The sequence below is a fragment of the Xenopus laevis genome, chromosome 1L (genome assembly GCF_017654675.1).
Source record: "Xenopus laevis strain J_2021 chromosome 1L, Xenopus_laevis_v10.1, whole genome shotgun sequence".
NCBI classification, from domain to species: Eukaryota; Metazoa; Chordata; class Amphibia; order Anura; family Pipidae; genus Xenopus; species Xenopus laevis.
Genome location: NC_054371.1, coordinates 199,206,297 through 199,230,217, shown reverse-complemented (window position 1 = coordinate 199,230,217; position 23,921 = coordinate 199,206,297). Strand labels below are relative to the sequence as shown.

Below are 23,921 nucleotides of genomic sequence, written 5' to 3'. Positions count from 1 at the left end.
ACGCAAGTACCTATAATGAATATGGTTAAGCGTGCAAATGACTGCGGGGAAATTTACATGATCGCAACTGTGGTAGCAGACAGGATGCAATCTGTATCAATCACGGATATAGCTGATCATATACTATTATAGCTGGGATGATCTAGAACTAATCCACACCATCAATTCATATGAAAAACAGCACATAATGATGCAGTACACCACTACATGGAACATACAATACATGCAGCAAAATACCGCATACATGAAACTAAGCCCACTTTACTTTTGCCCTGCCTACACGGGCTTTGTTGTTGCAGAGAAATGTACAGATAGCATTCTGCACACAGAAACAGTAGTTGCAGGCACCCACAAATCAACAAGAGCCTTAAAAAAGGGTATAATTCTGGATTTCTTCTGGTTTAATACTATATCCCTCTTCATCAACTGCAGGGAGGTTCTGTAAAAAAAAAAAAACAGGAACAAGACAGGCTTCAATAAAGAGCAAATTACATCCTACTGCAACTGAAAATATTTGGATTGCTATTGAAGGTAAAGGCATTTGTGGGAGATTTGTTGACTGCGGTGGTGCTAATTTTCCCAGACTATCTACATAGACTATCTGGCTGCTCCTGTTGCAACAGTCAGGCCTGCCTGTGCTGTAGTGATGTGCAGGTTATGTTTCCCTCGACCCACACCCAACCCTAACTCACCCCCTCCCAACCCGCTCCGTCCCCTCTATTTATAGACCCGCCCTGTGGTGACATCATGAAAGGGGCGTGGCAGGGCAGTCATGAGTCTATAAATTCAGAGAATAGAAGCTGGCAGTGTGCAGTCGCTGGCGGGGAGAGTGGAAGGGAGCGATCAACATATAATATTTTTGCGGTAGCCAACCTGAACCCACGGGTCCTGGGCTGGCCCACACATCACTACTGTGTTGCCCAAGATATCTATGCAGTACAGTCGCCCCAAATGTCTGGGAAACTCTTTACAAGGTGCCATCAAGAGTGACATCAAGTTTAGGCACCCTGGGTACTCACTTCTGATTTACTTTTTAACAGTAAATAATCAAAAAAAAGATTAGAGCATATATATTATACAGATTTTCAGGGATTCTGATCCTTTTCCTTAATGTCATGCCTTTACATACCCTTTAATACAACGTATGAATGTATGCAGCATGTTAACATACAGCACCACAGTCCTTCAATAGGAATGATCAAATCATATTTACACGGTCACTATTTATTTTTATCATGTGAGCCTGCAAGAATGAAATTATCATTGTGTTTCTTATCTCATTTTGGTTTGACTGTAGCTGTAAATATCTTTCACCTTCAACAGTGACCTTCCATCACACTCTTATTAAATCACCCTCTTTCATAAATAATACCATTTTTTAACACAGTTTTTAACATTCTATTATTTTTATTAGAGGTTCAGATTTTGTGTAATTATACAGTGTATAGTGTGTTTGCATTGCCTCAGCTAAGCTCTCCATCAGTCTCATGTCAGGCTAAGCACAAGCATCCCAAGCAGCAGTGCAGCAAATAAAGGCCATTCAGATGCAGGGTGTTTGATCCTACTTTGTCTTGTGGGACAGCCGCTCTGATCCTGGGAGCATATCTAAAATCCCTGCCATAAAGCAAGATTTTCTGTTGTTTTACAGACACAGATATAATTAGCTATGGGACCCCTTGTCCAGAAACCCGTTACAGAGAAAGCTTAGTGGGAAACCATCACCCATAGCCTCCAGTTTAAGCAAATAACTCATTTTTCCCCCCATCACTTCATTTTTTCTCTGTAAGAATAAAACAGTACCTTGCACTTGATTGTGCCTAAGCTGCATGTGTCCATTGTGGCAAACAATCCTGTTGGGTTTATTTCAGGTTTAAAGGAACAGTAACACCAAAAAATAAAAGCTTTTAAAAGTAATTAATTTATAATGTGCTGTTGCTAGGCATTGGTAAAAGTGATGCGTTTGCTTTAGAAAGACTACTATAGTTTATGTAAATAAAGTATTTTGTAGCCAAGGGGCGCAGCCATTCAAGCTGGAAAAGGAGAAAAGGCACAGAATACTTAAAGGACCACTAACATAAAAAAAAAAATAGTTTTCTACTTAACAAAAAAAAAACACCAAGACACTTTTAATTTTACATTTTCAAAGTCTTTATTAAGAAACGATTGTCCGCTTGCGCTCCTCTTCAGAAATGGCGACAGGACGACGATCCATTGTGCGGCTCACGATTTTTTCCTCCCTGCCTTCTATAGAAGATAGCCAGGAAGGAGAAATCGGGAGCCGCGCGATGGATCGTCGCCCTGTCGCCGTTTCTGTAGAGAAGCGCAAATGGAGAATCAGTAAGTTATTTCTTAATAAAGACTTTGTGAATTTACAAGTGTCTTGGTATTTTTTTTTCGTTAAGTAGAAAACATTTTTTTTTTTTTATCTTAGTGGTCCTTTAAGTATTCTGTGCCTTTTCTCCTTTTCCAGCTTGAATGGCTGCCCCCATGGCTACAAAATACTTTATTTACATAAACTATAGTAGTCTGTCTAAAGCAAACACATAACTTTTACCAACGCCTAGCAACAGCACATTATGATTGAATTACTTTTAAAAGCTTTTATTTTTTTGGTGTTACTGTTCCTTTAAACCTGAAATAAACCCAACAGGGTTGTTTGCCACAGAAAAAATGAGAAAAATGAGTGCTGATCCAGGAATATATGAGTGGGAGATATTGTTCTTTGATGAGCAAACCTCACAACAACAGACCAACAGTGGCCATTTTATCAGAATGGCAGAACATCCCCTCTATAAAGGAGCAAAACTTGACATCTTCCAGAACAGTCCATCTTAATCAGAGAATCAGTCAACATGAAGAACTGTTTATTTAGCCAATAAATGGTGGCAAATGGCATTGCTGGGTTTTAGCTCTTCCAGATAAAAAAAAATATCATACCTGCACAATGTCCCTTTTTCTTGGAATTGTCAAAAACTCAAACGTAATACATTATTTTGTGATTTATTTGAAGGGGTTGTTCACCTTTGAGGTAACTCTTTTATGATGTATGAGACAATTTGCAAATGGGTTTCATTTTTTTTATTATTTGTGGTTTTTGAGTTATTTAGCATTTTTTTTTTTTATTCAGCAGCTCTCCAGTTTGCCATTTCAACAATCTGGGGTTGCTAGGGTCCAAATGACCCTATAAAATTGATTTGAATAAGAGACTAGAATATGAATAGGAGAGGCCTGAAAGTATTAAAGAGTAGCAAGAACAATACATTTGTAGTCTTACAAAGCATTTGTTTTTAGATGGGGTCAGTGACCCACATTTGAAAGACGGAAAGAGCCAGAAGAAGAAGGCAAATAATTAAAAGAAAAATAATAATAAAGCCCAATTGAAAAGTTGCTTAGAAGTGGTTATTCTATAATGTACTAGAAAATTTCTTAATGGTGAACCAACCCTTTAACATTACATGCAAGAGAATGTGAATGTGTTGCACATAAACAGCATAAATGTCCGTATTCTCTTTTCTGATCTTTTATAAGGATACACTAGCTCTAACACACTGAAAACTTACTAATTCATTACATCATTCAAAAACACTCAATACTTGCAGTTTTTTCACTAAATGCAGACGTGCTTCGAGCTCAGTGTGCCTCATTATTTATTAACCACTAGCACCACAACAAGCAAGCCAGAAAGTAAACATTGTAAGTCAAACCCAGTTAGGCCCTGCTTCACCGCTTTCACCTTGCAGCTATCTGGACTGGTACAGCTTTATCTATTGAATGCTTCCATTTACTGAGAGCCGGCACTGCATTAGCAAATCATTAGGCGGCATCTTATGCCTTAAAGAGGTAGGTTTATATACAGCTTGCCCCCAAAATTCACTTGTTGTTCTGAAGGGGATGCACAGCATGGACATTAATGCCTACAGTCATTTTACTTGATTATCTTGGTGGCACCAATTAGAATAATCATAAATAATTTAGTAAATATTTGATGCTGTGAAAGAATATGGCAACATTATTAAAAAAAGGGACTCTAATTACTATAATGTTTTAGCTGAATGGTGTTTAGTACAGGTATGGGACCGGTTATCCAGAATGCTCGGGACCTGGGGTTTTCTGGATAATGGATCTTAACGTAATTTTGGTCTTCATGCCTTAAGTCTACTAGAAATGCATTTAAATATTAAATAAACCCAATAGGCTGGTTTTGCTTCCAATAAGGATTAATACTATTTTAGTTGGGATCAAGTACAAGCTACTGTTTTATTATTACAGAGAAAAAGGAAATCTTTTTAAAAAATTTGCATTATTTGGATAAAATGGAGTCTATGGGAGACAGCCATTCCGTAATTCGGAGCTTTCTGTATATCGGGTTTCCGGATAAGGGATCCTATAACTGTATAGGCAAATACTTAAAGGGGACCTGTCATCCAGACAAAAATCTGTATAATAAAAGTCCTTTTCAAATTAAACATAAAAACCCAAATTATTTTTTTTAACGCATTTATACGGAGGCATAGAAGTGGGGCAGGCAATCACTTTCACTTTCCATTCTGCATTTCCCAGATGTCACTGCACTCCTCTCATTCCACCTCCCTCCTCATGGTCAATAATGGCATAATTCATAGGTATCTGGTCCCCCACTCTGGTGCATAAACAACATCTTTGGCAGATACAAAGCTTGCATTAATAGCAGTGTCTACAAAATGGCTGCTCTCTGTGATTATGAATTCTAAGACAGAATGCAACAAAAATTTAACCAATTTATATATTGTAAGGGTAGGACTAAACAGGCGTTTTTGGCGCGGTCCAACGTGCTGTGACAAAACAACGGTGTCAAATCACATGCGACGGAAATAAGGTAAGAGATAGAAATGTCAGATGAAGTCGCAGAGTTGACCGACACGACTGTCAGATGCAGATGCTGCATACTGCGTTTGCATCCGACAGTCGTGTCGGATCAACGATGCAACTTCATCCGACATTTCTATCCCTTACCTTATTTCCGTTGCAAGCGATTTGACGGTGGTGTTTTGTCGCAGCGCGTCAGATCGCACCGAAAACGTCTGTTTAGTCCTACCACTAGTTATGTTTATTTTGCCTAACAAACACAATAGAAAAGAACTTGGAATTAATTCTTAGGGCGTCAGATCCCCGTTAAATATGGTTGTAAAACAATGAAAACACTAGGGAGAATGAGATGCCTTTTGGGGAGGGGGTTGGCTACACCCCAACAGCAGTGTACAAAGGCAATGCTGGAAACGATATTTATGTGCCAATTCTTACATTGCCTGTATGAATATGGCCTTACTTTCATTGTTCCCTATAGGGCAAACTGTATTGCTCCTTCTAAACAATCAAACAAGGAGAAATATCTCCATGTGTGACATCAGCTTTACTAACTGTTCAGTGAGTTTGCTTTTGGTCCTCAGCATGCAGGTCAGATTAAAAATCAAATGGTTATGACCATATGCTCCCCTTCAAGTCAATGATTGGTTACCGACTGTTAACCAATCAGAAAGCTGCAAAGCAGGAAGTTGGGTTCTTGCCATCATGTTAGACATCTGTTAACTCCAGCCATTATAGATTACATTTTGGACTAACTAACTATTAGAAACATTTTTTATTTTGCACAGCTAATTTACCCAGTTTTTATTTTTCACGGAACAATTCCTGTAAATATACTTTGATACAATCCTGAAATGCTAAGCTAAAATAAACAAAACCCATTACCAATGTATTTGCTAATAACGTGCAAAGAAAACATAAAACAGAAGTGATGTACTTACAATAGAATCTGCATCTGCATTTTCCCTGTGGGAAGAGAAAACAGCCCGTAAGCAGGTACTGTAGAACCAATACCCAACACAATACTGCACTTTAAGTCACCATCAAAGAAGCAGTTTGTTTCTCTATTTTGAACAGAAACCTTTAAAATTACCTTAAAGGTGAACCACCTCTTTAAATAAGAGCAGTCTGTGGTCCAACTGTGGAGTTGGTGTGGCCCTCCAAGGCATTGGTTGGCTTCTGACTGCCCAAGGACACCACAGACTCCTTTGTAGAACATCACTGTAATATAATTTAGCCCTAATATTTTGACAAATGTTTGGTCCATCACAAGGACAAAGTAGGTTATTGCTACTCTATTGATATTCTTTATTTCAGCTGCGGGTGGTTTATTATACAGGTATGGCATTCGTTATCAGGAAACCCAGAAAGCTCAGAATTATGGCCATAGCCTCCATTATAATAAAATAATCCAAATTTTTATAAATGATTTTCTTCCTCTCTGTAATAATAAAACAGTACCTTGCCTGTACCGTATTGGAAGCAAAATCATGTCATTAGGTCTATTTAATGTTAACATGATTTTCTAGTAGGCAAGCTATAAAGATCCAAATTACGGAAAGATAAATTATCAGGAAAAACCCAGGTCCCGAGCATTCTGGATAACAGGTCCCACATCTGTACTGCTAATACAGCACAGCGATAACCCAGACTCTGGCCGACTTCAAACACTAGAATCTCTATTGTATCCCAGGAATTTAAGGATTAGTACTAAGGAATGCGATTGTGGGTCACTTGATTCACTTAATGGCTCTAGTTTATCTAGCAGTGCGGCTGTGTCAAGAACAAGCATTTATTGTGGTTATTGATACCGCTCACACAATTGTGCATAATATTATACAAGAATGAGCACAAAGCAAGAGACAGGGACAACTGCCACTTACACAGACTCTGTATCTTTTTCCTTTTTGATTATTGCTGGCAGACCAAAGGTTTTCCGTTTTCTCTGCTTTACACCTGAGAAAAGAACACAGATGAAGGAATATAAGATGAAGTAAACAGTTATTTAACAAGCATTTCTAATCAGTGTGATTTAGTACCCGCATTCTCCATCATGGAGCCCATGGAATGAAACGGATGCTTTCTTTCTGTTTAAATGCCGATATTTACATTACTGTGTTTCTGCTTGCTTTTGTATTTAAATCTTTGAATTTGCTATGTATGAATGGCTTATATAATGTATCAGCCCCCACACATCTGCAGGAAGGCTGTTCCATGTGTTTATTCCCATTTCAGTATAAAAGTGTTTCCTTATGTTTTCTTTCAATTTCCTTCACTCCAACCTCATGATTCACCCCATGTTTATAACAAACACACACACACATATACGTATATATCTACTATTATATCTTTTATGACAACACGCACCTTCCACCGCCACTGCTGCGTTACATTCTTCAAATTCAATGGGACCTAAAAGCAAATATATGGCAGAATGTTAATACAAAGGGTTGTCAGGAATCAGAATTCATTGAGATGCAACACAGGTAAATAAGTGACTTAAATGCAGTTGAAGATCATATTAAAAGTATGTTCTTTAATAGGCGATTTAAAAGTATGATTGTGATGGGTCACCAGTGAATTTTTAACATTATTATTTTACCCAATGGAATCAGCTCTACAAGCTCAGTTACAATAACAAATGGGTTTCTTTTAGGACACACGTGCTCCATAAACCTGAATAGCAATCTTGTTCTGCCCTCCAGTGGCAACACTAGTGTAGTGCACAGTGTTTTGTAAATAATTATTTGAAGGAAATGCTGTTGAAATACAAGTATGGGATCTACTGTATTATCCAAAATGCCCGGGACCTGGGATATTCCAGATAATGTATTTTTCTGTTATTTGGATCTTCATACCTTAAAACCAATAGAAAATCATGCACACGTTAAATAAATCCAATAGGCTGGTTTTGCTTCCAATAAGGATTAATTATATCTTAGTTGGGATCAAGTACAAGGTACTGTTTTATTATTACAGAGAAAAAGGAAATAATTAAAAAAAAAAATTAGATTTGAATAAAATGGAGTGTATGAGAGACTGCCTTTCCATAATTCAGAGCTTTCTGGTTACCAGACCCTATACCTATAACAATTCTACCCACTAATACTTTTAATATTCATTCACTGGGCAAATTTGCACCTGGGCAGTAATCCATAGCAACCAATCAGTGATTAGCTTTTTTCAGATAGCTGCAGGCTGAACAGTGAAAGCAAGAATCTGATTGGTTACCATGGGTTACTGCCCAGGTGCAAATTTGCCCAGTGTTTATTAATGACCCCCAGTATATCATTTTTCTCTGGTTTCTGTATTTATTTCTTCTTTTATGTTGCAACACTATAATTAACGAGGACGAGTAGAATCACAGAAAGAAACCAGAAAAACACACTGGCTGGGGCTCTCCACAAACTAGAATGATCCATTGATTCTATCCATTTGCCTTAGACCATGCACATGTAGAGAAGTTGGAACACAAAAAGCTGCCGTGATGCAAGTTATTAATCACTTGCTAATAGAAAATAAAATCTCTCAATAACTGAATAACACAGCAAACTCAAAGCCTCTTAGAAACAACTGAAAGTGCCTCAATCACAAGGACAGGAAGCAGAGATACAATGTTTTCATTGTACACAGTAATTGTGGTGTTGTGTGCCAAAATTAGCACAATTAATTGCCCACATCCAAAATAAAAGAAAACCAGCGACAAGTGCCCTCCCCTCCTACATTTTCCCAAAATACTTGTGTCTCAGGCTGGTGCCCCTCCTGCCTACCTAAAATTAAAGAAAACAAATATAACTGAAAACCAAAACAAGCTAAATATTAGTGATAATTGAAACTATATATGAAAGGGCTAATATTTGTTCGTTCTGAGAGCTCCCCACATCTGGGCTGTTAATAATGGAGAATAAACCCTAACAATGAATATAGCTAAAATTCCCATATTTTATATAATAACCTTATTGCACCAGCCTAAAGTATCGGCAATAGCAGCAATGATCCAGGACTTCAAACTTGTCACAGGGGGTCACCATTTTGAAAAGTGTCTGTGACACTCACATGCTCAGTGGGCTCAGAGCAGCTGTTGAGAAGCTAAGCTTAGGGGTCGTCACAAATTATCAAGTAGAAAATGAGGTTTGTCTGTAATATAAGCTGATGCTACAGGGCTGATTATTAAATTCTGGCGCTAATTGCACTGGTTTCTGTGTTGCCATGTAATTATCTGTATTAATTACTAACCAGCCTTATATTGTGACATTTCTATTCTATGTGTACTGTATATTGTGAGTGGGTCCCTAAGCTCAGTAAGTGACAGCAGCACAGAGCTTGTTCAGTGAATCAGCAAAAAAGAAGATGGGGAGCTACTGGGGCATCTTTGGAGACAAGGATCTTAACTGCTAAAGGGCTGTGGTTGCCTTGGGCTGGTACAGACACTAAAAAACATAATGTACAACATTTCTAGCCTACTTCTTTAGTTATGCTTTAGTTCTCGTTTAATGAAAGTGTACTGGTACCATTTGACAATAATGATGATGATGAGAGAACACTTGGCAGCTCTGCACCCTGAGTAGGTACTTTGTGCAAGTGCTGTTTCCATCTCAGTATGTGTGTGTGTTTGCCCTCACATTAGCTGAATACACTTCTCATGGCAGTGAGTGGCAAGGCTTTGCGTGCCTGGCACGGTGCCGGGCGACAGCCCAGTTGGACATCAGCGCCCACTGCGACCCCCTCCTGTCACATGTCACTTAGGAATCATTTCCTTGGAAAAGTTTATTCAACCTCTCTCTCTCAGAATGCAGCGTGCCAGCCATCTCTCTGCTGTCTCACCGTGGGGAAGGCTGATCTTTTTTGACAGCACTAAAGCAAGAGAGCAATTGCTAATGAACAGCTTGATACAAGCGGAATTCCAAATGTTTTAGCCTCAATTAATTCTGCTGTCAAAACAAGTGATTGCTCTAAGTGCTCCGATCTTCAGGTTGGGTCAATGAGGGTGAACCTTGTGAGTACACAAAGCACTTACTTTCCTCCATTTAACTTTATCAACAGTAGGTTGGGACTGTGCACAGGCGTGAATACTAGCAATGTGTTATGTGCACAAACAATGCACGTTCTGTATTGTGACTATAATAGAGGATACACATGGGGAAGAAATAAAAATCAGCAAAGTATATAAAAGCTATTTATACAATGCAGATTTCAGCTGACACACTATACACAAAAGTGGAAATAGCCGATTTTTGGAGTAAAAGTGATGGCAAACTGGTGTAAAATATTCCCAAACAGAATTTTGCCTAAATGCTGACTCAACTGCCACTTTTCCTATTTTAGTGAAAGAAAGACCGTCTACAGACACTTTTATGAATGTCTTTCAAACGATATAAAAATGGTGCAAAAACAACATTTAAAACAACAATTTCTCATTTTTTACAATTTAAAAATGGAGTAAAGCTCAGCGTAACTCTTCCCTGTGTGTCAGATCAATTCTAAAATAATATGCTCTTCTTTGGTTCCCCCAATCTTCATTTGTAGGTGCCCCATTGGGGAATTATTATCATATTAATAGGGATTAGCATTTTACAGTCAGGGCACAAGTTTCTGTCTAACCCTATGGATTTAAAAGCCTTAGTCACAAAACAAGTAAAACACAGATTAAACAAAAAAAAAGTGTATTTATACAATTGTATATGTAAAAAGTTTTTAACTAACACTTGCATTATTTTACTAGTTTTAGCTTCATGAACGAGGAAATATTAGCAATTTGAGTGAATATATTATCTAAAGGAAAAGTAAAGCCTCCCAGTAATTTTTTTTTAGTTTTAGCAGCACTTAGACACTTGACCTAAGATAATAAAACATATTTCTGATACAAATTCCTATATTATGCAAAATAGCATACTTTGTATTTAGACTCATATCTTGTTACAGAAGTGGAATTACACAAACGTAGAAATTTAGAAAGCCCAGATTATCCTGAAAAAATGATGTATAATCTTCATATGTAAAATAAACCACCTCCCCTGGAAATTCCAATTTGATGGCTGACTGACGAGTAAGAGCTAAAGACAAATTCAGAAAAAATGTGGTTAAAATGTCATGCGAAAGGCAAAGTCTGAAAACTGTCTGTTTAAAAGACAAATTCACAAAAGTGGAGATAGAGGTTTGTGAATTTGGTAAAAAAAATCTGACCTATTTATCTCCACTTTTATTTTGTCTCAATATCAGCACTTTTGTGAATTTCCCCCTATATGTCCAAAAGTATCTGGACACCTGCCTGTCTAACATCTCATTGGCAAACCAAGGGAATTATTATGAATGTGGGCCTCCATTTGCTGCAGCCTCTACTCCTCCAGGAAGGCTTTACACTAGATTTTGGAATGGTGTTGGTGATTTGCTTCCATTCAGCCACAAGAGCGTTAGTGAGGTTGGGACAAAGTTATTTGGGAATCAGACAGTTGGCATTCATATTCATCCCACAAGGGTTCCGCTAGGTTAAAGGCCATGCCTCTCTCTAGGACAATCAAGCTCTTCCACTCCCGTATCAGCCAACCCATTTTTCTATGGAAGTCTCTATATGTATGGCAGCATTAATGCGCTGAAACAGAGACTTTCCAAAACTATTGCCACAAAGCAGGGAACACAAGTGTCAAGAATGTCATTGTACACTTGGACCAGGGGCCCTAGATCAAAACATGCATAACAGGTAGAGTATTATTCCTCCTCATCCACTTTAATGTGTCCATTATGCATTCAGGCAGGTAGCATCCTCCTGGCATCTGCCAAACCCAATGTTTTCCACAAGACAGACGAAATGCAAAATGGCATTTATCAGATGATGCATTTCCACTGCTCCATAGTTGAATGGTAGTGACCTCCACATCACTCCAGCAAAAGCTTGGCATTGTACATGAATTGTTTGTCTCTGATCTTCCATAAAACCCCATGCTGCTTATGAATTGTTCCTGTACTGACATTGCTTTCAGATACAATTGGAATATATCATTTCAGACATAGTGACACATACTTTTAACTGTGGTGGGTGATACAGCTCCAGGTATTCTAATTAGCTGAGAATAGTTGGAGCTGTGTTGCCCATACAGATACCCATTTGACTACCTGTTCAGTTTGTAAATGTGTTATTCTCTGGCCAAATAAAGTCTAAGAAGTGAAATAAAGCTTAGCAGAAGGAGACTTGAAAGAATTGAGCATGGTGGAAAAGGGAAAGGGGAAAATGGAAAAAAAAAAAAAAGGAAAGGAAAGCATAGTGAAAGATGGTCAAATACAGCATTAGAAACATTGCACGCCTGCTCTATGGATCTCATATATTAAATAGGAAACAACAAAAAGCTACAGCCAAAACTGGGCAAGTTGACAGAAACTAAAACAGTTAAAAGAGAAGCAACCTTTAACCTATAGATAAATCCTATGTATAAAAAGGGTAAATGGTACTTAATCCCAGGACTGCTTGTATTCCTGTCCCATAGCCCCATGCAGTTCTCTGCACCACGTTGTTACACCAGCGCTCTCTAAAGAGCAGGACTTACCCAGACAAGCTGGAAATCGGGTAGGAGCAGAAATATGAAAGGCTTCTACTATATTTGCCTTGGTGATCACAACAAAAACTAAAGAAGAATGAAAGGAAGAATCACTGGGCCATCTTCTTCAAAAGATGGACTGGCCCAGGTTAGTTTTCTCATGAGTGTCACCATACTGTTCTGGGGGGGGGGGGTTCTGGATAACCGATCTCATACTATTATGCTGGTTGAAGGGCTTCATTTTAGAGGCTCAAACCACTTTGAAGCATTTCATATAGAAATAACATTGGAAAGCAGAGCCAGTGGGATTACTGACATTTCACCAAAAGTCTTTTGCTGTGTCTGCTTTAATATGTGTAGCATGAGTGCACAAAGCAGAGGTGCTCCCATCCTCCAAACCAGGAGTTACGATGCAAACAAAAGAGAATGGCATCAATCAGCACCAGCTCCTGTATTTGGGGTATAAAAAAGCTCCTGTTCTCGAACTTACACTGAATTTACTCCTAAGAGTTTTTTTTTTTTTAATTAAAGTTATTTAATGAAAACTGGCTGGAGTCCTGATCCCTTGCTAATTTCACATAATCAAAAAGGGACTTAATTACACATATGGCAATACTTTGAGTTTGCTAATCTTTTAATTAAAATAACAGGAATGCATGGGAGCTGAAACTATTACCGGAACATACAAAAAATTCCAGATCTATAATACAGAATAGAGACAACCCAAAAGCAGTATTGCTATATTCACTCACCTGGCCTTTCTTTCCCAGTTCCTTTAGACTCTGCAAACTTTAGTAATAGGCTATCCACGGTGATGTTTGCCATGTTATTTATGAAGTCTTCGTGAACCTGAATGCACAGATATGCACAAAGGTTATAAAAAGCAGATACTGGTGTACAAAAAAATCATCTAGTGTAATTAGAGATTCAGTCGTTTTCTGGGTGGCATGGAAGACATGTGGGTGCCACAAAGCAGCAGTATTGGTGGGGAATAAAAAGTTCACATGCCAACCCCACTTAAAACAGCTTATTACTGTCAGATATGAAAATCTGTTTGCACAGTTGCAGAGTTATCATGAGTTAATTTCCAAAAAAAGAAAAAAACAAGCTTACCTGACCAATCTGGATGTGTACTTCACTAACAGAATGCGAGTAAGTCTCAATGATTTCTTTTACACGGATGAGATGAGCTTCTTCAATATCCTGGAATTTCTGTTAAGGCCAATCAAAAGTTTACATTGTATATCTTTTCATGCAAAAAAAGTAATTGTTAAAGATTTCATTGAAAAAACCCCAAAAGGATTAGTAGGTGCACTGTCCTTTAAACACCACCAATAAACGGAATGATAATAATAACAAATGCACAAAAAAGAAGGCTGTTAAAAAAACAATGAAATACCCATTAAAAGGTCTCACTAGTGGTGTATAAAGTACACTGTATTTTGAAATATTAGCTTAAAAACATACACTCTAAAGGTGGCCATACATGGCCGATAAAAGCTGCCGACAGACAGAGTCGGCAGCTTATTGGCCCGTGTATGGGGCCCTCCCCGATCGATATCTGGCCGAAAGTCGGCCAGATATCGATCGGACGGGATCGTCGGATCGCGGCCGCGTCTGTTCGATGATGCGGTCCAGCGATCCGACCGCCCGTTACCCATCGTTAGAATCCGATCGTTGGGCCCTAGGGCCCATGATCGGATCAGCCCGATATTGGGCATATCGGGGAGAGATCCGCTCGTTTGGCGACATTGCCAAACGAGCGGATCTCTCCGTGTATGGCCATCTTAAGTCTGCTCTCTTGGATTTGATTAATCTGCTGCAAACATAAATTGTGGTAACTGGAATTTGAACTCACAATTAACCTCTGAAAGTTTTACACTATTATTCTACAAAATTACTAAAACAGCAAAGATAACTGGCAATACACTCCAAGTCTGCTTTTTTGGTTTGGACTTTATTTTTGGGCTACAGACGAAAAGGTTTAGTTGAAATTAATTTTGTAAAAATAGTATAGTGTTATGAATTGTGGTCAGAAGTGTGTATGAATTTACAAGGTCCCTCATTGATTATTTTTATTCATTTATTTATGCTGTATTTATTCACAGTTTTTAATTGTTTATGAATTAGTAGACTGGCCAGTCACGGATTATTTAGGTCATTGATTATTTATATTGAATTAAAGAATATACATTTTAATTCCATAATCTGTGTTTTAGCATAAAAACACACACACACACAATTAAAACACACCATTAATGGGCATCCGGGTGAGGATTCTTCATGAATCAATACTTATTGTATTCAGGTACAAACTCAAGGGAATAAATTACTCAACATACACAATATATAAGGTCATATATATTCAGCAGGTAAACATATCAAATACATAACATAAATAGCCATAACAGATGCTTAGTTGGAAGGCACCATTAAGTACAGCCCCAAAAGTCCTCACCAACTTCGTCCTACAAGCAAAAACCCGGAGCACATTTAGCCCAATGTTATACTGAATATTATGTGTATGTTGGAGAGTCATTGATTCCCTTGAGTTTGCTTTTATTAAAAATGCTAACAGGAAAAAAAACGTCTACTAGTTTAGCACAAAATACCTTCAAACAAACTGAAATATTTGACTATGCTACTCTGTAATATACTTGTTGGCCACTAGAGGGGGAAGAGTAACATACAAGCAATGAAAGGGAAACTAAAACGTACATTTGTTTTGTTCTAAACTAAGTCGCTGCGTTTTTTAAGCCGAAATAGCTTTGCTAACTTTGGCGCTGGCGTCAATGCAAATCGCGGCGAAATCGCTGCGCTAATTCACACGCGGCGATTTGTTTTCTATTGTCGTCCGAAGTTGCCTCGCTGGGCGTTTCCGGGCGACAGTAGAAAAAGAATCGCCGCGTGTGAATTAGCGCAGCGATTTTGCCGCGATTTGCATTGACGCCAGCGCCAAAGTTAGCAAAGCTATTTCGGCTTAAAAAACGCAGCGACAACTCGCCCAGCGCAGAATCGCGGCGAAATCGCGCCGTGTGCCCCTAGCCTAAGGTTTGCAGATATTATTCTAGATATCCAGACTCTTTATCTTACATCTTATTTAATGAAGTTCGCTCACTTGCTCACTGAGGATTCTTATAGCAGTTGCCTCTAAATCCAACTGCAGGGAACGAACATTAGATTATATTATAGACAAACAGACATAATCCGTACTTTTACTGCTCTCCCCCTGCCTCTGAACATCCCACTGAGTTAAAATGTATCCACTTTTGTAGGGGAAGAGCATTAAGATGACTCTTGCAATGAAACACGCACAATTTTTGGGAAGCTTAACAGAAAAAGGCATTTTACTTGGAGAACCGTTTACGACAGACATTGCTGCTACAATTGTACAAAAACATAAAAAAAAGATAGCAAAAGTGCTCAGGGGAACAAGAAGTTAAAAGGGCCATGAGTCCATTGGGACTGAGGAATAGGCCAAAGTCTGGTAGTGAGGTATCCTAAGGGTTAAACAATATATTCAAGATTCAGACACAGGGCAGGCACAATTAGAACAGTCAGAAACGTAATTATCAGCAAATATAAAGCACCCTGGAACTTGGCAAAGGAAGACCTATAAGCGAGTTATTGACCCAGGTCCCTGGTGCACTTATACTTGGAATTTGGTGCCACCTTAGGAGCCACATTACTTCACATAAAGACATATAAAAATCAGGTAATAGGGATGCACCAAATACACTTTTTTGGGGTTCAGTCAAATCCTGCATCTTTCATCGTGGATTGGGCCCAATCCTAAACCGAAATTTGAACGCTAATTTTAGGGATGCACCGAATCCACTATTTTGGATTCCTTCGCTAAAGATTCGGCCGAATACCGAACGAAATCCGAATCCTAATTTGCTTATGCATAAGGAAGGGAGAAAACATTTTTGTGAATTCTTTAATTTCGTGACTTAAAATTGCTGTCCTTTAGGGTTGACATATGGTTTGGGCAGGTACATAGATTAAGCCAAATCTGAATCCATATATATCAAACATGTTTTCTTTACTTTTTATTTTACATAGTTTTTGAATTATTTGCCTTTTTCTGGGGGCCACTGACCATTTAAAAAAAAAACAAATGCTCTGTAAGGTTACACATGTATTGGTATCGGCCTGCAGTTTACAATTTCGGCAATCTGGTTGCTAGGATCCAAATTACCCTAGCAACCACGCATCAATTTGTAGAAGAGACCTGAATATGAATAGGAGAGGCCCGAATAGAAAGATGAGTAATAAAAAGTAGCAATAACAATAAATTTGTAGCCTTACAGAGAATTTGTTTTTTATATGGTCAGTGACCCCCATTTGCAAGTGCAGATTTCCCATACATAGACAGACAGACCAATTGAGTGAGATCCAACAGAATTGCAGGTTGGTCTTTAGAAACTGCCTCTCGGGGGACTCATATAAGAAGTTATGTTCAGTGAATGTAGCCGCCATCAGCAAAGCCATCAATCTATAACAATGTATATCAGGCCGCTTTAAAGGGTGGTTTACCTTTAAAGTAACTTTTATTATATTATAAGAACGACCAATTATAAGCAAATTTTCAGTTGGTTTTCATTATTTATTTATTACAGTTTTATAGTTGTCTTTTTCTTCTGATTCGTTGCGGCTTTCAAATGGGCTTCGCTGTCCCCTTTTAAAAAACAAATGCTCTGTAAGGCTACAAATGTATTGTTATCGTTACTTTTTATTACTGATCCTTCTATTCAGGCCTCACCTATTATATTCCAGTCTCTTATTCAAATCACTGCATGGTTGCTAGGGTAATTTGGGGCCTAGTTCCCAGATTGCTTAAATTGCAAATTGAAGAACTGCTGAATAAAAAGCTGAATAACTGAAAAACCTTCAATAATAAAAAATTAAACAGATTGCAAATTGTCTCAGTATATCACTCTCTACATCATACTAAAAGTTATATTCAAAGGTGAACAACCCCTTTAAACTGGGAAATACTAAAGAATGATTCCAACTGGGAGAACAAATAGCACAGGAAGACCTTAACGTGTAGAAAGAAGCCTCCCAGCATGTACTTTAAAAAAAACAAGGACATGTCAGCACACACTATATTTGTTGGCCTTTAGATTTCCCTTTAAATTACTTTTTCACAGATTTGACAAGTAACATGGTCTTATACAGTACAAATTATAGGCACCCAATTTCATCTTAAAAATTGGCAAACAGGAAAGCAGTACAGGAAACGTGCGAGAAGTGGAAGAGTGAAATGTGTGAGTTCAGCAAATATGCCAAGAGCATCCTGCAGAGGCATGCCTGCAATCAGCTTTACTGGAAACACATTCACACTCTGAAAGCAAAGCACTAGAACAAGAGGAAGGAATTTATAGCAACTGTCAAATATTCACAGCACATTGTTACGGTTCCACTGTGCAGTTTTATATACAAATATATACATATAAAATAAGAGCAAGTGTTATGGAAGGAGCATTGGTTTACTCCGGGTTGTTCCAGCTTCCCTTTTCCACCCATGGGCAACAGAACAGCCTCTCTGAAATAGGGAGCGGAAAGAGGAAACCTGCAACAAAAAAGAAACTATAATCTTTATATATAGTGATTTGTTCCCTTGATTTTGCTATAAACGGATGGTAAAATGGTCATTGCTCACTGTGCACAGGGATATTAACTTACTCACTGCACATTATTCATGTTATTGGGAGGCCTGGCATCCAAGACTCTACTGCCCTTCAGATCACACAATTCGGCCACACAATTCTTAAAGGGGTGGTTGACTTTTAGGGTTAACTTTTATGATGTTATAGAATGACTAAAGGTGGCCATACACGGGCCGCTAAAAGCTGCCGACAGACCGTGTCGGCAACTTATTGGCCCGTGTATGGGGCCCCCCGACGGGCTTCCCCGATCGAGATCTGGCTGAAAGTTGGCCAGATCTCGATCGGATGGGACGAAAAATCCCGTCGGATCGCGCCCGCAACTATTCGTTGATGCGGTCCCGCAATCCGACCGCCCATTACTATTCGTTAGGATCCGATCGTTGGGCCCTAGGGCCCACGATCGGATCAGCCCGATATTGCCCACCTCAAGGTGGGCATATCGGGGAGAGATCCGCTCGTTTGGCGACATCGCCAAACGAGCGGATCTCTCCGTGTATAGCCACCTTTATTCTAAGCAACTCTTGAATTGGTCTTCATTTTACATCGTTTTTGAGTTAGGTATGTGCCTTTTTTTTCTTCTGACTCTTCTCAGCTTCCAAATGGGGGTCACCGACTTCATCTAAAAAACAAATGCTTTGCAAGGTTACACATTTATTGTCATTGCTCTCCACTTTTCAATCTTGGCCATCTGTTGCTGGCAGGGTTGCCACCTGGCCGGTAAAAATGATGACTGATTCCAATGTTATTAATAGGGGAAAAAAGATAAATATATAGGAAGGCCGGGATTTTATTTCCAGAAAAGGTGGCAACCCTAGTTGCTGGACTAAAAATAAGAGAGACCCTGAATAGAAAGATGAATAAGTAGCAATAACAATACATATGTAGACTTACAGAGCATTTGTTTTTTTAGGTGGGGTCAGCAACGCCCATTTGAAAGCTGGAAAGAAAAGAAAAAAATGATGACCAATTGAAAAGTTGCTTAGAATAAGAATAAGCTTAGAATAAGCCATTCTATAACATACTAACAGTTATCTCAAAGGTGAACTACCCCTTTAACACGCAGAAGAATGCCAGCACCCTTTATCAAGGGTTTAATTCTCTTGCAAGAATGCGAATGGGCTGGGGTTGTTCAGCTAGTAACACTATATACACTTGCGGTTAGAAAACTGGTCAGTATAATGAGTTATTAGATAATGCCAGTTAGGATAAGACAAATGCCCTTCCACTTCACATCCTATGGCTTAGCTCAGACTCTTTATAATGGAAGCTCCCAACATATTAAATACCCATTTGTAGTATGAATTGAAGTACTAAGCAACTGTAAATGAGACAATCACACACACAGACCTCCGCAGTGACAGCATTTGTAGTGGGCAATGGGCAGCAGATCATTAATCCGTTATGCACCAGTGAACACATTTGTGCACAACATAAAAGTCCAGTTCAGTCCCCACAAAAAGTAAATGCAGAAAGGCTGTAATTATGCACAGAAAATAAATAAAGGCACATTATGTTAAGGTAATCAAGCCAACAACGGGGTAGCTTCTTTGAAGGATTTTTTGCTAAGAAACAGTGTGTGGACAATGTTTGGTGCATCTTTATACAGGAGTGCAGGGTAACGCAGTATAACCAGAGCTGCTCAAAGATGAGTTTGCCACAATGACTTTGTTTTACTCACTCGCAATTGACCAACCCAGAATTATACTGGCATATATGGTCCCGGCCCAGTGGCGGATTAATGATGATGATGTGTGAAGTCTCTAATTTACATATTATCCAGAACTGTTTTTCCAAACAAGTTTCTGGAATTTGGATCAACATACCTTAAGTCTACTAAAAAAAAAAAAACATTTGAAGATTTAATAAACTCAATAGGATTGTTTTGGAATCAACATGGATTTGTGCAGCTTAATTACCAGTACAAGGTGCTGTTTTATTATTACAGAGAAAGTGGAAATAATGTTTAAAATTAATAATCTGGATTACTGTCTCAAAATAGAGTCTAATGGAGATAACCTTCCTATAATTAGAAGCTTTCTGGATCTTGGGGTTCCAGCTAAGAGATCACATACCTATACTAATATCTTTATCCTGTGTGACTAATATTATACCACCCTAATAATGTCCCCTATTGCACCTTCTATAACGCTATACCATGCTCCATATCATACCATGATATTTCTTGTTAGGTCTCTGTTCTAACTAATTGGAAATGACCATAGAGGTGATGTTCAAAACATGTTCTGGCAGTTGCATTTGTAAAGTTATGGAAGAGCAGATGAAATGGACACTGGAGAGGTTATAAATGATAGAGACAAGAGCTTTATACAGAACTCACCTGGGCTGTGTCAGCCATCTTTTGCTCAAAATCCTGTTTAGCAGCAGCATATTTCTCAACACAGAGCTTATAACTTTCTGTTGCTTTTTTCGTTTTGATAGCTGCCTACAATGAAATAAATGTACAGTTATGGCACAAATAGAATATCACAGAAAGACTCAATGGCTTAAAATCAACTTTCCAAACACACACACAAGGCTTCTACTAGCAAAATGAAAGCAGCACTTAAAAAAACACATCCTAGTGCAAGAGTCTAATGTGTGACCTACAACACCTACACTGGACATACAATAGGTAAAAACCAGACTGGACAATCTGTTAATAATGGAAAGACTCTCTAGCATCGAAACCGGCCAAACCTATAATAAGATTTGGAGCCCATGGCTATCCTATCAGAACATCTCCCAAGGCTTGCTCACTTAATAACCCATTAACCCCCTCAGTCAAAGCTACTTGTAGTTACAAACACAAGATCAAAATAACTACACCCATGTACAGTATTCTTTTATTTATTTTCTTAATATTTATTTTTTAGTTATTTTAGAATGTTTTTATGTATCTTCCTGTTTTAACCTAATTTCTTTTCAATTGCTACCTGTGTAATTGCTACGATGGCTCGCACCCCGGGAAACCCCTGTAGATGCAACTACACATTATTATCCCTTTGAAATGAAAAAAAAAAAATCTAATAAAAAATAAATAAGAATGTGTGACCTACGACTCCCAGAACCAACAGACATGAAAGCTTTATTACAGCTCAAGGGACACAATTTTAATATCCCTACATTTTTAGAGAAACAAGTCTGAACCCTTTGAATCACAAGTGTGCTAATTTAATTAGCTGAGCATAGCAGTTCTACCATTTAGTTCCCCTTATAAAAAGGTCACTACAAGTTCCCTCCCAAATTGTGTTTTGCACAGAGGAATATTTATGCTGACATAATGGTTCTCTTTCTCTCTCCAGGGATTTTCCTGCTACTAAATGCATGGCCAGTCTCCAGTTATGTCAGACCACAGGCTGCTATGCCAAACCCCTTTTTGATTCTTGCAAAGGAATTTCAACACAGGTTACGAGACTGAGTCGGCAGCTTATTGGCACGTGTGTAGGGCCATCCGATGGGCTTTCACGATCGATGTCTGGCCGAAAGTCTGGCCAGATTTAGATCGGGCATAGGTTAAAATATCCTGTCGGATTGCAGCCACATCTGTGCGTTTATGCGGTCCCGCAATCCGACCACCCGTATCGGATGCATTATGATCCGATCATTGGGCCCTAGGGCCCACGATTGGACCAGCCGATATCGCCCACTTCAATGCCGGCTTATCGGGGAGAGATCCGCTCGTTTGGCGACCTACGTCTATGGCCACCTTGAAAATGCCAAAAATGTTTCAGTTTGGCAAATACAAACAAAAAGTAAAAAGAACATGGAGTCGCATATTTGAGCCAAGATGCCACATTTATCAAGTAAAAAAATATATTCCAAAACATTCTTTTAAAGTTTAAAAAATTATTCTTTATTTAGCATAAATATTAAAAAGTAGGCATACAGACCAATTGATGCTCCGCCTTACGCGTTTCGTACCCACTGGCACTTATTCATAGACATTTTAGAATATATTTTTGGACTTTATATATGGGCCCTTTTGAGCTGGGGGCTATATTCTAATGTTTTTGGCCCTTTTTGCAGGCCCTTATATACTGCAGCAGGCGGTCAGTAATTTTAAGATGCCACATTTGCCTGGTGCTTACTCTGATGAGTATCAACCCTTATCATTACTACAAGGTAAAGAATTGGCTCCTAACAAAATTGATTATAGCATGTGTGAATTTGACAGGGGCCTTAAGGTGGCCATAGACACACTGATAATATTGTATGAAACACATTTATGTACAATATTCGTTGCATGTATGGTGGGAGACAAGCAGAACGATATCAACAGAAGACGTGGATATGAGTCAGCACGTCAATGGGGCTGGCCAGATGACTGGGCGCCTTTGAAAGCACCTGAACAACAACCTCTGTTAGGGTAGGACTACACAAGACGTTTTGTGTGCGATCCGACACGCTGTGCAAAAACAAGGGTGTCAAATCAGATGCAACGAAAATAAGGTAAGTGAAAGCATTGTCGGATGGTGTCAGCGTTGATCTGACGCGACTGCATCCGACCGTCGTGTTGTGTCGGATCAACGTTTCGACACCATCCGACAATGCCATTACTTACCTTATTTCTGTCGCATCCGACTGTGGTTTTGTGCAGCGCATTAGATTGTGTGGAAATCGTCTGTGTAGTGCTACCCTTAGTGTTGAATCGTCAGAGACAGGTAGAATTCTATTGTTTCAACTTGTATATCTAACGATTCAACTGTACACGTGTGTATTGACAGTTTTTAGATCTTGAGCCCTACAGCACAGGTTGTTGATGCAGGGGGTACATATCCAACCAGGGGCCCATATTTTATGGTATTTGGTGAGAGCTCCCCTTTTAGTGTACATTAGTTGCTCTGTGCTACAGGTGTCCTGCATCACCTGCTTCCAAGTAGGGAAAGCAAGCGGGGTTACTGGGTTTATTTAAACATTACAGACTTAAATAGAGCTCCCAATTAATGAAAGATCCGTTTTTCAGAAAAGCCAAGGTCCACAGCCAAGGTCTCCTACCTGTACTGGGCATAGTAAAATATATTTTTATTCAAATTTGTAGCACTTGAGAACACAAGAAAAACGTCAGCAAGTGAGAAGCATAAGTGTCAGTATGGAATCCACATTGTACTGTGAACATTACATGCACAGAACTGAAATCCTCTCTGGTAGGACAGGGCCAAGTTCCTTACAGATGTTATTAATCAGCAGCATTCCAGTCTGCTCTACAGGACATTTTCTCTAGTCATTTAAGGTCTCGGGGTTATGAGCAAGCTTACGAGGGGGATTTTCACAACCTCAGCTCCGTGTTGTTCTCAAGTGACTCCATTAAAGCAATGTACAAAAAAAAAAACGGTTCTAAAAATTACCTTTTCTATTTCTTTTGCTGCTGCCCCCTCTTTTTTTAATTTCTCTTGCTCCAAGCATTTTGCATTATAAAGATCCTTGGCTTTCTGCAGCGCTTGTGAAATACTCTGGATGTTTTGCACAGCCTCTAAGGTTCCAGATACTTCCTCTTTAGTCTGTGAAATACAAATACAGCATTCGTTTTGTCTTTTGAAATTCAAACACAACACAATTGGAAGATGATCTTACCACAGGAATGCACAAACCTAATGTAACACTGGTATTTCTCTATTGCTTCTTTGGCTGGAAAAAACAATTCCTTCCCTGCTTTCAAATATGGCTCTGGAGTTTATGTAATGCATTCACAAGCATTCACCCTGCACCCATGAAACAGTGCACAAGTTACATTACACCTCAAGCTTGGGGAAATGATTTCTACAATCATTGTCGCACAGGGTTTAGGATCCATTATCCAGAAACTTGTTATCGAAATTATGGAAAGGCCATCTCCCACAGACTCCATTTTTATCCAAATAATCCAAATTTTTAAAAA

At 38.8% G+C, this 23,921-nt stretch overlaps 1 protein-coding gene across 2 annotated transcripts in view; it reads right to left on the bottom strand.

The window, feature by feature from the left end:
• fcho2.L (FCH and mu domain containing endocytic adaptor 2 L homeolog) overlaps positions 1-23,921 on the bottom strand; it is an 80,533-nt gene that overhangs the window by 20,543 nt on the left and 36,069 nt on the right. For both annotated transcript variants that reach the window (XM_041568752.1, XM_018265109.2), the window contains exons 5-12: positions 23,392-23,544; positions 20,385-20,489; positions 13,485-13,583; positions 13,124-13,220; positions 7,210-7,254; positions 6,726-6,798; positions 5,784-5,808; positions 382-439 (exon numbers count right to left, since the gene is read on the bottom strand). In XM_041568752.1, the coding sequence (XP_041424686.1) occupies positions 382-439; positions 5,784-5,808; positions 6,726-6,798; positions 7,210-7,254; positions 13,124-13,220; positions 13,485-13,583; positions 20,385-20,489; positions 23,392-23,544 (655 nt within the window). The remainder of the gene's footprint in view (positions 1-381; positions 440-5,783; positions 5,809-6,725; positions 6,799-7,209; positions 7,255-13,123; positions 13,221-13,484; positions 13,584-20,384; positions 20,490-23,391; positions 23,545-23,921) is intronic.